A 13,754-nucleotide genomic window follows, 5' to 3' on the forward strand; every position below is an offset into this window, starting at 1 on the left:
GCAATCGGGGTCATTATATGCCGAGACTTGTGGCTCCTTTTTCCCCTAAGAGGTTTAGAACACTATCCAGGACTGCCCCACTCTCCGTTCCATCTGCCAGACCTGGGACACCTCTCACTGGGACCTTTTCAACTACACAAGAAAATCACAAGTTCCCTCTTTACTGTTCCCAGAAAGCCCAAGGGCTCAACTCTCAAGGCGATGCTCTCGTGCCCTAGCAGGGAGAACTTAGTTACACCTTTCCCCCCATTCTTTTCCTTCCCCAGGTCCTCCGCATGATCTGCCAGGGCCAGGCTACGGTCATAGAATATTAGGGTTGGAAGAGATGTCAAGAGGTCATCTAGTCCAACCCCCTGCTCAAAGCAGGACCAATCCCCAACTAAATCATCACAGTCAGAGATTTGTCAAGCCACGCCTTAAAAACCTCTAAGAATGGAGATTCCACACCTCCCTAGGGAACCCATTCCAGTGCTTCACCATCTTTCTACTGAAATAGTGTTTCCTAATATCCATCGTAGACCTCCCCCACTGCAACTTGAGACTATTGCTTCTTGTTCTGTCATCTGCCAGCACTGAGAACAGCCTAGCTCCATCCTCTTTGGAACTTCCCTTCAGGTAGTTGAAGGCTGCTATCAAATCTCCCCTCACTCTTCTCTTCTGCAGACTAAATAATCCCAGTTCCCTCAGCCCCCTGATCATTTTTGTTGCCCTCTGCTGGACTCTCTTCAATTTGTCCACATCCCTTCTGTAGTGGGGGGACCAAAACTGGATGCAGTACTCCAGGAGTGGCCTCACCAGTGCTGAATAGAGGGGAATAATCACTTTACTTGATCTGCTGGCAATGCTCCTACTAATACAGACCAGTATGCCATTGGCCTTCTTGGCAACAAGGGCGCACTGCTGACTTATATCCAGCTTCTCATCCACTGTAAGCCCCAAGTCCTTTCTGCAGAACTGCTGCTTAGCCAGTCGGTCTCCAGCTGATAGCGATGCATGGGATTCTTCGTTCCTAAGTGCAGGACTCTGAACTTGTCCTTGTTGAATCTCATCAGATTTCTTTTGGCCCAGTCCTCCAATTTGTCTAGGTCACTCTGGACCTTATGCCTACCCTCCAGCATATCTACCTCTCCCCCACAGCTTAGTATCATCTGCAAACTTGCTGAGGGTGCAATTCATCCCATCATCCAGATCAGTAATAAAGACGCTGACCAAAATCAGTCCCAGGACTGACCTCTGGGGCACTCCACTTGATCCCGGCTGCCAACTAGACATTGAGCCATTGATCACTACCCATTGAGTCTGACAATCTAGTTAGCTTTCTGTCCACCTTATAGTCCATTCATCCAATCCATACTATAACTTGCTGGCAAGAATACTGTGGGAGACTGTATCAAAAGCTTTGCTGAACTCAAGATGTATCATATCCACCACTTTCCACATATCCACAGAGCCAGTTATTTTATCATAGAAGGCAGTCAGGTTGGTCAGGCATGACTTGCCCTTGGTGAATCCATATTGACTGCCAGTTTTTGTTTCTTGACCTTCTCAGGCTCTCTGTCTGCCCCTCTTCCCTCCTGCTCCACACAGTCCTGGACCGCCTCACCCACGACCAAGGCAGAGTCTGTCACACCAGTCCTGGCTCCCTTTGCCTCATGGTCTGGTTTTTGGTTTGGGCTCCTGTATAGACAGTGCTTGTTTGCCACTGGCGCAGCACATCCTTAAATGCAGTAGGCGGACCTCCACAAGAGCTTGCTATGCGGCAAAAAGGAAATCTTTTACCCTTTGGGCTCAGTACCAGCACCTCCCCCTTGGGGCCATCTCCATCCCTACCATCCTGGAAACCTCCTGGAACTTAAGACCTTAGTCGTTAACTTCAGCTCTGTCCGGGTGCACTTGACAGCGCTCAGAGCCTTCCTCACCCCCTGTGGAAGGCCACTCTGTATTTACCCACTCCACCACTGCCCGCTTCTTCAAGGGCCTGTTTAACAGCTTCCTGCCAGTGTGAAAGCCCATACCTCCCTGGGACCTCAAACTTGTCCTCTCCACCCTCACCAGACTCCATTCCAGCCTGTGGCCACAATCTCCCTCTTCCACCACTCCATGAAAGTCATCTTCCTTGTGGCTATCACTTCTGCTCGGTGGGTCAGCGAACAGGTGGCCATGATGGTTGACCTCCTCTCCCCCGCTTCCTCCCCCAGTACAGTTTTCCAAAAAGACAAGGTTTCCTTATGCCTCCACCTCAGATTCTTCTGGAAGGTAGTCTCAGCGTTTCACCTCAACGTGTCGATTCACCTTCCAGTTTTCTGTCCTCAGCCGTACTCCAGTCCCGCAGACAGGAGCCTGCATTTCCTAGATGTCCACTGTGTGCTGGCGTTGTCCCTTTACAGAACCCGCACCATTCATGCCTCCTCACATCTCTTCGTGGCCACTGTAGACAGATCCATGGGCCAAGTCTTGCCCTCCCAATGCATCACAAAGTGAGTCTCTGCATGCATCCGCGTAGGTATATGCTATCCAATACCCTGCCACCCAGCATAATTACAATGCACTCAACATGGGCACAGGTAGCAATAGCTGTCTCCGTGGCAGACATCTCCTGACATGACATCTGCTGAGTGGCAACGTGGCATTCTGTGCATACTTTCACTACGTATTACGCAATCAACCAGGTGGCGGCAGACCCACCTGTGGGCCATGCTGTCCTCCAGACTGCAATGCCTCTTCCATCCTTGCACCCACCTCTGCGCTAATCACTGCTTGATCTCACCCATATTTGGAATACATATAGGGACCATCACTTGAAGAAGAAGAGGCAGTTACTTACCTGTAACTGAAGGTTCTTCAAAATGTGTTGTCCCTATTTGTATTCCAATACCTGTCCTCTGTCCCATCTGCTGCGTGCCACTCTGCTCAGCAGTAAGAGGGTGACCGAGAGGGCATCGCCCCACACAGCCTTATGTAACCTCACCTGGACCACGTGGCTACATACGTGTGGGTCAATGAATACTGCTACTGGCGTCCTGTGCCCCCACAGTGGAATACAGATAGGGACCACATATCTCGAAGAAACTCCCCTTACAGGTAAGTAACCTGCTCTTCAAGTCTAAGAACTAGATTTTGATATCTTTAGTTGTGATTAATAAGTTGTTCTTGATATATAAGCATTGTATTTTTGTAATTTAAACCACAGCTCTGGAAAGTGAAGAAAGCACTGAAAATGACAGTTATATGGAGAGGCATGAGGTCGACAATCCAGGTACAGTACCTTAGCTCTTTCATAATGACTAGCGTTATTGAGCTCTCTGCTGCCTCAGAGGTTAGTGAACAGCTTACTTTAAAATAAAATTCAACTAAACAAAATATGAAGATGTATAATGTCTGGAAGTATACAAATGCTGCTGTGTTCACCCATTTGTATAATATGATTCAATTAGAAAAGTTGCAGAAGTAGCTACGGAAAACCACATATAAGTCTTCCATTATTACTGGTGGAGGATAGAAATGTTATTTGCCACTGAACTGAGAAGATTAAGACATCTTCTGCAAAACAGAGAGTTCTTCGAGTGCCAGTGCCTGTGTGTATTCCACTTTGGGGTGTGAATGCACTTCACATGCCTGAGACCAGAGAATTCTTGCAGTGTCAATTGGTCTGTGTCTGAACCCTTGCTTTTCTCACACACCATAGGTATATGGGGTGCTGTGGACTAATCGCCTGTCCAGTTCCTGTTTATCACTGCATGGCTTAGTTTGCAGTGTCCAGTATCTGGAGCCCTTCTTTCTGTCTTCTTTGTCTTCAAATCTGTAAATATTTCAAAGTTTTATAGTTATTTTTACTGTAGTGTACTTAGTGTTAGTAATTTTAAAGTATACTTAGTAACAGGTATAATCCCCACCTCAGTGAACCGTTTAGCTTCCCCAGTATAGGATTTAGATTATCCCTAGGATACCAGGTTTCAAAAATTGTCATGTCACTGATCCTTCTCAGTCAGTGATGCTTCCACTAGGTGCAGTATCTGTCAGTCCTTTCCCACCTGGACCCTGCAGTCACAAGAACTCTGCCTTAAGAAGCAACTCAGGGAGAAAGCAGTGAGGCCCCAGTTGGACTCTGCCCCCGCATATCTGCCAGAGTTATAGAAGAGTGCACCTCCTAGCACAGTATCTGACACAGAAGGGGGAAGCAGTAAAGTCAGGGACCCTTCACTGGGCTTCTACCATGAGAGTAAGCACTGTTTACATAAGCACAAGAGTAGGGTCCCACTGACAATGCAACCTCAATGTGTTATGTGAACAAGCCAGGAGGAGCACGCTCCCTAGCTTTGTCAGAAAGCAATAAAGTTTTGGCAATTGTGCATCATGGAAAACCTCATTTACACAACTACTTACTTGCCCAGGTGCTCAGAATCGCTTTGCCAGTCACCTCAGCAGAAACTTCTCTCAGAATCATGAGTGATCTCTGAAGAGTGATGTGCTGAGGTCCATTTTCAAGGAAGAGGCATTCTGACAGTGGAGTTATTTTCAGTGAAAGACAGCAAGAAATGCAGTCAGTTTTGCTCTCAAGTGGGTCTCCATCTAAGGCTCATTAACTGAAGCTTTCCATTTGAATTGGGGATCAGTCCTTATGTGATTCTGAGACTGAAGTTGGATCATACTAACTTAACACTCATTGTACCAGCTTGGCCAAAACAGTGTTGCTTCTCCGACCTTCATAGTATGTCTATTCTACCTCCCAGATTTCTTCCTCTCCTTCCTGCCTGCTGACACAACACCATGATCAGATGTGGCATGCAGCTGTGAGCAATATGCACCTAACTGAGTGGATGCTACATGGTTAGATGACCTGGAAGAGCAATGCTCACAAGCAGTGCAACAAGTTCCACTTACTAGCAGAAAACCTTCTACTAGGTTTTTCAGTTTGGTTGTTGGCAAGGGGAGTTCAGCCAACGTTAACATGTATTCAAGACATTTTAGGTTACCTGTGACTTCTTAAGTCCTCAGGTCTATCACTCAAGTCACTGAGGGCTCACTTAACGATTTCAGCATTTCACCCTCCAGTCTAAGGGGAGACACTATTTTCTAACTCCATGGTGGTTAGATTTCTAAAAGGTGCTGTCTTCCTCCTTCTGTCTGTTAAAGAATTGATTCCTTTGTGGGACCTCAGTACCATACTGATTGCCCTCATGGATTTTCCATTTGAGTCCCTAGCCAGTTGCGCTCTCTCCCTTTTCCCAAAAGACAGTGTGACGAGGGAAGCCGGGGCTCAACCCTCCCCGTGGAGGAGGGGAGCCACACCGGCCTCGTCCTGTTCTCACCGGGTCCTGTCCCTTGGGTCCGCGGTCCACTGTCTGGGCGTTCGGTCCCTGTGGAGTGGACTGGGACACAGCAAAGGCAGTGGGGCCCTGCCTTGGACGCAGGTGGGCACCAAACACAGTGCACTAGGCTCTGGCCCTGTGGGGGCAGGGCAGTGAGCGTACCAAACAGTCAGAGGGGAGAGAGCTATCTGGCCCTTTGGGGCAGGCAGAACGCAACAAACAGTTAGGGGGCTCTGGCCCTTTGGGGCAGGGCAGAGCAACAACACGAGTTAGGGGGGCTCTGGCCCTTTTGGGGCAGGGGTCAGCAGAAACAAAACAGTTTAGGGGGCTCTGGCCCTTTGGGGGCAGGCAGGAGCAACAACAGAGCTCTGTTAGGGGGCTCTGGCCCTTTGGGCAGGGCAGAGCAACACAAGTCGAGGGCTCTGGCCCTTTGGCAGGGCAGAGAACAGTCAGGGGGCTCTGGCCCTTTGGAGCAGGGCAGAGCAACAACAGTCAGAAACTCTGGCCCTTTGGGGCAGGCAGAGCAACACACAGTCAGAGGCTCTGGCCTTTGGGTCAGGGCAGGGCAGAAGCAACAAACAATATGTAGCTGTGGGGGGAGGAAGAGGGGATACTGCTCCCGGCTTTCGGGTGGCAGGGGGGCAACGCAGGCAGAGGGCTCCCAGCAACCACACGTCAGAGGCTCCTCTGCGTTCGAGCAACACACGCCGGGGCCCTAGTAGCGGCCGTCGCCGCTAGTGGCCGTCAGTGGGGAGCTGGACACCCGAAACACACACTGACAGATCTGTGCCCTTCGGGGGGGCTAACCAAAAACCTCAGGGCTGACAGTTGGGTCAGTGTTAGGGGCTCTTGGCTGACCGAAGGGAGCAGAACAAACACATATACGGTCATTCGGAGGAGCGGGGGGGATACTGCCTTCTGCGGTTGGCTGTGGAGGGGAGCCGCCCCGGCTACTTTTCGGCCATTCCCCTTTAGCGGTCCTACCGCTGGAGTCTGGGGATCGTCCCGAAACACACGACAGAGTGGCTCGGTGGAGTCCGAAAACAGGGGTAAGATGGGTTGTAGACACACACGGGTCGGTGGGTAGCTGGGCAGGTCTGCCGCCCCCGGGCTTAGAGTTATCTCCTCCAGGTCCGCCGGTTAGTTGGGGTCCCAGTCCGGCTGTGGGGGTAGATGCGGTATCATGGTAGGGCCAGGTCCCCGCAGCTCCTCAGGGTCGTTGTTGCTGGCGGGTGGGGTAGTTCCGGCAAGGCGTGGTCCTGGTCTCGGCTTCTCGGCAGCCTCGGTCGCGGGGTTCCAGTCGTGCCCGACGACGAGGGTCTCCGGCACGTCTGCTCTCGCTGGCTGCCTTGAGCTCCATCTGAAGGCGGCGCCCGGCTTTTGGGTATACTTTCGGGTCGCCGCCTGACCCTTTGAGGGGCGGGGCTTCTGCCCGAAGTTCCCGCCTGGGGAAGATGACGGGCTCAACCCTCCCTGTGGAGGAGGGGAGCCACACCGCCTGGGCGCTACACACCCCGCCCTCTAGATAATACTTAGTCCTGCCTTAAGTGCAGAGGACTGGACTAGAAGACTTTTCAAGGTCCCTTCCAGGCCTAGGATTCTAAAACACACTTTTAAAAAATTGGGTAAACGTGTGTTTACATAATACAGTGTAATGGTTCAGCAGATAACATACTATTCTATCAACTCTTTATGTGGATTTTCCCCTGAGACATTGTGAAACTCACAACAATGCTCAACTCTTGGTTTTGCAGACGTCTCAGGCCAGGGTATGACAATACATGCCTTATGTACTACAATACTTAACGATAAGAGGGCAAATTTAAGAAAAGAGTTGGGAGAAGTTAAGAATGGTGAATGTTGATTTTAAATTGCTGTTAATCAACATCTTGAAAGGAAACTCACAATGTAATATTGAAAAAGAATAAAACATCTCTCTATTTCATTGAAATACCCTCTTCCAGTAAAGTTAGTTATATAATTATCAGACTTGAAAGCAAATATAAATTTAAATGGAAACAAAGGAGATGGGGGATACTTTGCTGACTGGAGTCTTTGTGATTTGGAGGGCGGGCTCCTGCTGGGGACTGGTAAAACAGTGTTTTTACCAAGGATCTGATTCAAAGCCTACGGAAATTAATTGGAGGCTTCATAATGAAGACAATTGGCATTGGATCAGGCTCGTCATGTATATCTGCTTGAACAGATTATGGCGAATGGGTCAGTTAGGCACTATTGTCATCTGAAAATCTACTTGTGGTAACAGTATTTTCCCCAGTCGTCTCGGTCAGCTTTATTGTAACAGCCAGTTATGTTGCCACGATGAAAGAAGGCTAATTTAATAATACCCTTTAAATAAAAGGAACGCTTGGCTACTCCTCATAAATAGGCTCCTGTTTAGGACAATGCACAGAACTAAAATAATTTGGGTGAACTCATTTTGGTGCTTCTGGCTGAATTGAGTCATATGAAGGTGAAGACAAAGTTACATCCCGCTAAACAGCGTGCATCAGTTTCACCAAAGCCCAGGTATGACCCCAATTTCTGAAGCCACTGCAGTGGAGAAGGGGAGAGGACACTTCTCATTAGACACAGGTTCACTTGGCTCTAACAGAGCCGTTCATTCCCCAGCTTTGGAAACACAACACCTCCTCCCCAACAAAGAGCAGGAGCGAGTACTAGCCCCCCTGAGCCTGCCGAACAAAAGTAGATGCTGGTTGCTCTGAAAGCCAGGTTTTGCCAGGAACAAGAACTGGCAGAAATCATAGGGAGGGGAGAAGTTTAAAATGTCTGGACAAAGTATTAAGTAAAGGAAGGGAGGGAAACAGCTCATGGTACAAGAAGGGACTTGAGAAAATAGGAGAAGCAGCGGCGGTGGGTGTTTTCCACCTGAGTGGCACATGGCTGGAGACTTCAGGATGGTGGTGCCCCCTTCCTGTTTTCAGATGGTCCTAGTCTGTCCAGGCCTTTGTACTTTCTGCTCCAGGGATTGCTCAAGGCTGCTCCACCCCTCATATCACCCCACTCCCCGGGAGGCATCCACTGGTCCCAGCGTCCCCTCCCCCGGCAGCACCACTCCAAGCCAATGAGGCCATGTTCACAGCACCAGGGGTTGCATTACCTAGAGGGTGCCTGCTCTCAGAAGGGTGGCAGGGGGCTGGGTGCTTCCTCCCTTCAGTCCCCCGCGGGCCAACAATTTGGATTCCTGGAGGGGAGGAGCAGAATTCTCTCTCCCGCGTGCCCTGATTGTAGTTCCGCTCCTGCGCCTCCTAGGCCGTTCTGAGGTCTCTTTGGCCAGCGTCCGGCCTGTGTCAAGTGTTCCCAATTGGAGCACATACTAGAGAAGCCCTGGGACGGGGAGGGCGACTGCTCCCAAGCCTCCTGCATCAATCCAGAGACCCCTCGGCCTCACGGCCGTATAGCAGTTCAAAAGGGGAGAACTTGGTGGAGGCTTGGGGGACTTCCCGAATGGCAAGGAGTAATGGTGGGAGGAGTTGGTCCAGTGCCGCAGATCTGCCGGGGGAAACCGTCTCAGCATACTTTTGAGAGTCCGTAAGCGCTCACTCCACCGTCGTCTGCTGAGGGTGGTAGACCGAGGTGTGGGCTGCTGGACCCCAGAGGCGACAGACTGGCTCAGGAGCGGGATGTGACTCGTGCCCTGGTCGGTCAGGATTTCCCGGGCAGTCCCACTCGGGAGAACACTTTTACAAACTCGCCCGCGATGGGCCGGGGCCGTGATACTCCGCAGTGGGATGGCCTCCGGGATCGGGTGGCATAATCGATTAGACACAGGACGTACTGGAGAATCCCGCTGTACTCCGTGGCAGCGGGCCCACCAGGTCCATGGCGACTCGCTCGAAGGGCATGTCGATCAGGGGCATTGGGACTAGCGTGCCTTGGTGTGTCCGGGTCGGGGCGCCAGTGAAACCCGGACAGGAGCTGCAGTATCTTGGACATCCCCGTCCATCCTGGCCAGTAGAATTGAGCCTGAATCCTTGCTAGGGTCTTTTCCTGCCCAAGTGGCCGCCGCTGTACGTCGTGGGCTAAGCTCAATACGGCCCCGGCGGTGGCAGCGGGCACGAGGAGCTGGGCTCGTGGTTCTTGTGTGCCGGGGTCCTGCTCGACCGGTACAATCGGTCCGGCGGAGCTCGAAGTGTGGCCATTGCGTACCGGGCCGCATCTATGACCGACCCGTCTATGCCGCGAGCTCTACATAGGCTGGCGGACGTGAGGGTCGGCGCGCTTGATCCCGGCAAAAGTCGGTGTCGAAGCGGGGGCCTGGGGGTCCTCCGGTTGCAGTCGGGGGCCTCCTCCTCCGAGAGTTCCTGCTCGGTTTCCTCAGGCCCTCCTCGTCTGCTCGCAGTCGCGGGCGGGCGTGGCCGCTAGGGCCGGAATGGAATGGAGGAGCCCCCTGAAGGCGGGCCAGTCCCGACCCAAGATGACCGGGTAGGCCAAACGGGTGCCACCCGACCAAAGCGACCGGGTGAGACCGTATGACAGCCGGGCCGGAGTGCACTCGGATAGGGGCGAATGTCCCCATGAATGCACTGGAGGTGGATGGAGCCGAGGTTGAGGATCAATGGGGGGGCTCAGCGTCCCGACAGACCAACGTTGCCCGCAACCCGTCAGCACTACTAGGGCCGGTCGGTGTACGGTCCCACGACCACCGGGATCGTGAGCTTCGGGGCTGAAATCGTCTAGCCCGGCCTTCCGGTATATACCTGCCCATACCGCACTCCATTTGTGGGCAGTCCCGTCGGAGGTGACCTGCCCCCCACATAAACAGGGCCCGACGTCCGAGTGCTCGCGCCGAGGACTTCGGTGGGCCGCCTGCTGGGCCAGGAGAGGAATACTGGTGCGGCGGTTTCCGCCGTTGGGTCCGTGGGACCGGTCCGGAGGCCGCGCCCTGGCCCGGCTCCCGGGATCCGGTGGTAGTGGCTCCTCTCCCCCCCCCCCGGGGTTGGTCCGGCGCGGGGGCCGAAGCCGGATGATGGGCCCGCCGGGACTTCTGCCGCAAGGAAATCCTCCATCAGCGAGACCGCCGCCCCCAGGGTCGCGGGCCGATGGCGGAGGACCCAGGTTCGTCCTCGAGCGGGAAGATCTGGACGAACTGCTCGAGGACCACTTGCTCTGTCACCTCCTCCGCCGTACGGGCCTCTGGCTGCAGCCAACGTCGGCAAGCCTCTTTCAGGCTCTGGGCAACAGTCGGGGCCGGCACCTGGTGGTACGTCTGGCCCGACCGTTGCCGGACGTCTCAGTGCTAACGTCCAAGGCGTCCAGGATGGCTGCCTTCACCTGCCCGTACTCCCTGGCGTCCTCTGTGGCTAGCCCCCGATAGGCGAGCTGGGCAGGCCCCGTTAGTACGGGGCCAGCAGGGTGGACCAGTGTTTCTGTGGGCCACCCGGCGACCAAGGCTACGTTCAAAGGTGGTGAGGAAGGCTCCGGGTCATCCCCCGGGCCATTTTGGTCAGGCGTAGGGGTGCCGCCAGCCGGGGACCCGGCGTCGTCTCCCCCGGCTCCGTAGGCGGGTCGGGCAGCAGCCCCGAGAAGCGTCTGTAGCTGCCCCCGAGCTGCTGAGGAGCTGCTGCTGCTGCTCCAGCTGGGCACGTGTTGCTGCTGTTGCTGCTGCAGGACAAGCGGCATCCGCTGCTGCTGCTGCTGCGCGCAGGGCGATCTCCTGCTGTTGTTGCTCCGCCGAGTTGCGCCGCCTGCTGCCGGCTCCTGGCTTTCGGCCAGCAGTTGGAAAAACCGTTCCAGACCATGTCACAATTCAGGGAGGCACGCTGCGTGTCCTAGCGCCTCCTACCGCCCTTACTCACAGGGGCTCGGGTTTCTCCCCACTTCTGGTACCACTTGTGACGAGGGAAGCCGGGGCTCAACCCCCCATGAGGAGGGGAGCCCACACCGACCTCGTCTGTTTCTCACCGGGTCCTGTCCCTCGGGTCGCGGTCCACTGTCTGGGCATTCGGTCCCTGTGGAGCTCCTCGCTGCGCACTGCCACGGGCACAACACGAACAGTCGGCATGGAGCCCTGCCTTGGAAGCAGAGGGCACCAACACAGTGGCACTAGGTTTGGCCCTTGGGGCAGGGCAGACACCAACGAGTCAGAGGAGGAGCTCTGGCCCTTGGGGCAGGGCAGAGCAACAAACAGTCAGGGGGCCTCTGGCCCTTGGGCGCAGGGCAAGCAACAAACAGTCAGGGGGCTTCTGGCCCTTTGGGGCAGGGCAGAGCAACAACAGTCAGGGGGCTCTGGCCCTTTGAGGGCAGGCAGAGCAACAAACAGTCAGGGGCTCTGGCCCTTGGGGCAGGAGCAGAAGCAACAACACAGTTAGGCGGTCTGGCCCTTTGGGGCAGGGCAGAAGCAACAACAGTCAGAGAGCTCTGGCCCTTTGGGGCAGGGCAGAGCAACAACAAGTCAGAGACTCTGGCCCTTTGGGCAGGGCAAGAGAGCAACAAAACAAATTAGTAGCTTGTGGGGGGGCGGAAGGGGATACTGCCACCCGGCTACGGGTGGCAGGTGGGAACGCAGGCCCATCCACTCCTCTGTGTTCCAGCCCAGGGCCCTAGTAGCGGCCGTCGCCGGCTAGTGGCAGTCAGTGGGGTCCAGCCCGAAACACACTGAAGAGTGCTCGGGGAATCCTAACCGAAACACACTGACAGCGCGGTCCAGTGGGATACCTGACCGACACATCACGGTCATCGGCTCGGGCCTCTGCGGCTTGACTAGGGTCAGCCGCCCGGGCTACTTTCCATTCCCCTTCGCGGCCTACCTGGTCCGCCGGATCGCGACCGTCATGGGCTCCTCCTGTCCGGGTCAGGGGTAGATCCGGTGTACCTCTGGTAGCTGGGCCAGTCTGGTCCGGAGGCTCCTCCAGGCCGTAGTTGGGGCTGGGTAGCGGTGGTAGTTCCGCAGCTCAGGGTCGTGGTTGCTGCGGGTCGGTTCGGCACGCCTTGGTCCCGGTCTCGGAGCTCGCAACCTCCCAGCGACCGAGGTCGTCGGCACGTCTGCTCTCGCTGGCTTGCTGAGCCCAATGCCAGGCCGGCGCCCCGGCTTTTATACTTCCGGGTCGCCGCCTGACCCTTTGAGGGGCGGGGCTTCTGCCCGGAAGTTCTGCCCTGGGGGAAGATGGACGGGGCTCAACCCTCCCTGTGGAGGAGGGGAGCCACACCGCCTCGCTACAGACAGCTTTTCTTGTTGCCGTAATTTCATCCAGGAGAACTGGTTAATGGCAGATCTTAATGGCAGGTCCTTCATATACTCAGTTTTTCAAGGCAAGGTGACCTTGAAGTCATACCCTTAAGTTTTTGTCTATAGTGATGTCACAATTTATCTTAACCAAACAATATACTTACCTGTGTATTTTCCTAAGCCATACTCAAATGCTGATGAGCAGCTTCTTCATTCCTTGGATGTGAGCTGATCAAAGTTACTCTATCTGGAAAGGACTAAACTCTTTTGGGCATTGCTTTGACTTTTTTATCTTATGTAGATCGGATGAAGGATCAAGATGTTTCCACACAGGCAATCTCCAGGTGGATTACTTCTGCATTACTACAGCATATGGTGTAGCACGGGCCACACCTCTGCAGAGACTAGTGTCTTATTTTGTGAAGGTTCAAATGGCTTTTGTCGTGTTTCTCAGTGACGTTTCTATATTGCACGTTTCTAGGGATGCTATCTCATCTTCCATACATGCTTTTCGCAAGCATTATGCTATTACAATGACATCTAGATCAGCTGGAAACTTTGTCCAGGAAGTTCTTCACTCATTATTTAAATAGACTCCGAGTCCCACCTCCATTGGTTACTGCTTGTGAGTCATCTATGGGGAACATCTGTCTGCAACCACTCAAAGAAGAAGAAAAAAGGTTATTTACCTGTACTGTAACTGTGCTTCGAGATGTGAGTGCAGACCTATATTCCACACCCTGCCTCCTGTTCCCTCTGCATTGGAGTATCCAGTCTTAGATTCTTGTGTCAGAGAACTGAGGTGGTTGTGACAGCGCTGCCTTTACTAGCCATAAGAGGCATAAGGGCCAGAGGAAGCAAGAGTGGCCCCAACAGGTAATGCTAAGTGAAGTTCTCTGGCTTTGATGCATTGGGCTCAGGCACACCTGAGTGAAATACATATCTGCACCCACATCTCAAAGAATATCATCTACTGTACAGGGTAAGTAACCATTTTGTCTCATCACTTAAATTTTTAGAATAGTTAGTTTTCATTCACAGATTAAAATGAGACTGATATTTCTAGTATCGAAAAATTTTCAAATTTTCCATTAACATAAATATTTGAGTATGATGAAATCAATAAAAGGATGGGAGGAAAGGAAGAAACCTGGAAAACTCACCAGATGTGGGATTGTATTTTAAAAACCGATGTTTTTCACAATTCTTTCACTTAGCAAGCAAGACTTGCTTCCTATGGAACTAGCAGTGGATAT

The 13,754-nt window shown here is 53.2% G+C and overlaps 1 protein-coding gene across 2 annotated transcripts in view; it reads left to right on the plus strand.

The window, feature by feature from the left end:
* CLPTM1L (CLPTM1 like) overlaps nucleotides 1–13,754 on the plus strand; it is a 76,160-nt gene that overhangs the window by 37,887 nt on the left and 24,519 nt on the right. For both annotated transcript variants that reach the window (XM_032766730.2, XM_032766729.2), the window contains exon 10: nucleotides 3,191–3,256. In XM_032766730.2, the coding sequence (XP_032622621.1) occupies nucleotides 3,191–3,256 (66 nt within the window). The remainder of the gene's footprint in view (nucleotides 1–3,190; nucleotides 3,257–13,754) is intronic.

This window comes from Chelonoidis abingdonii, chromosome 2, assembly GCF_003597395.2.
Source record: "Chelonoidis abingdonii isolate Lonesome George chromosome 2, CheloAbing_2.0, whole genome shotgun sequence".
Taxonomy (NCBI): Eukaryota; Metazoa; Chordata; order Testudines; family Testudinidae; genus Chelonoidis; species Chelonoidis abingdonii.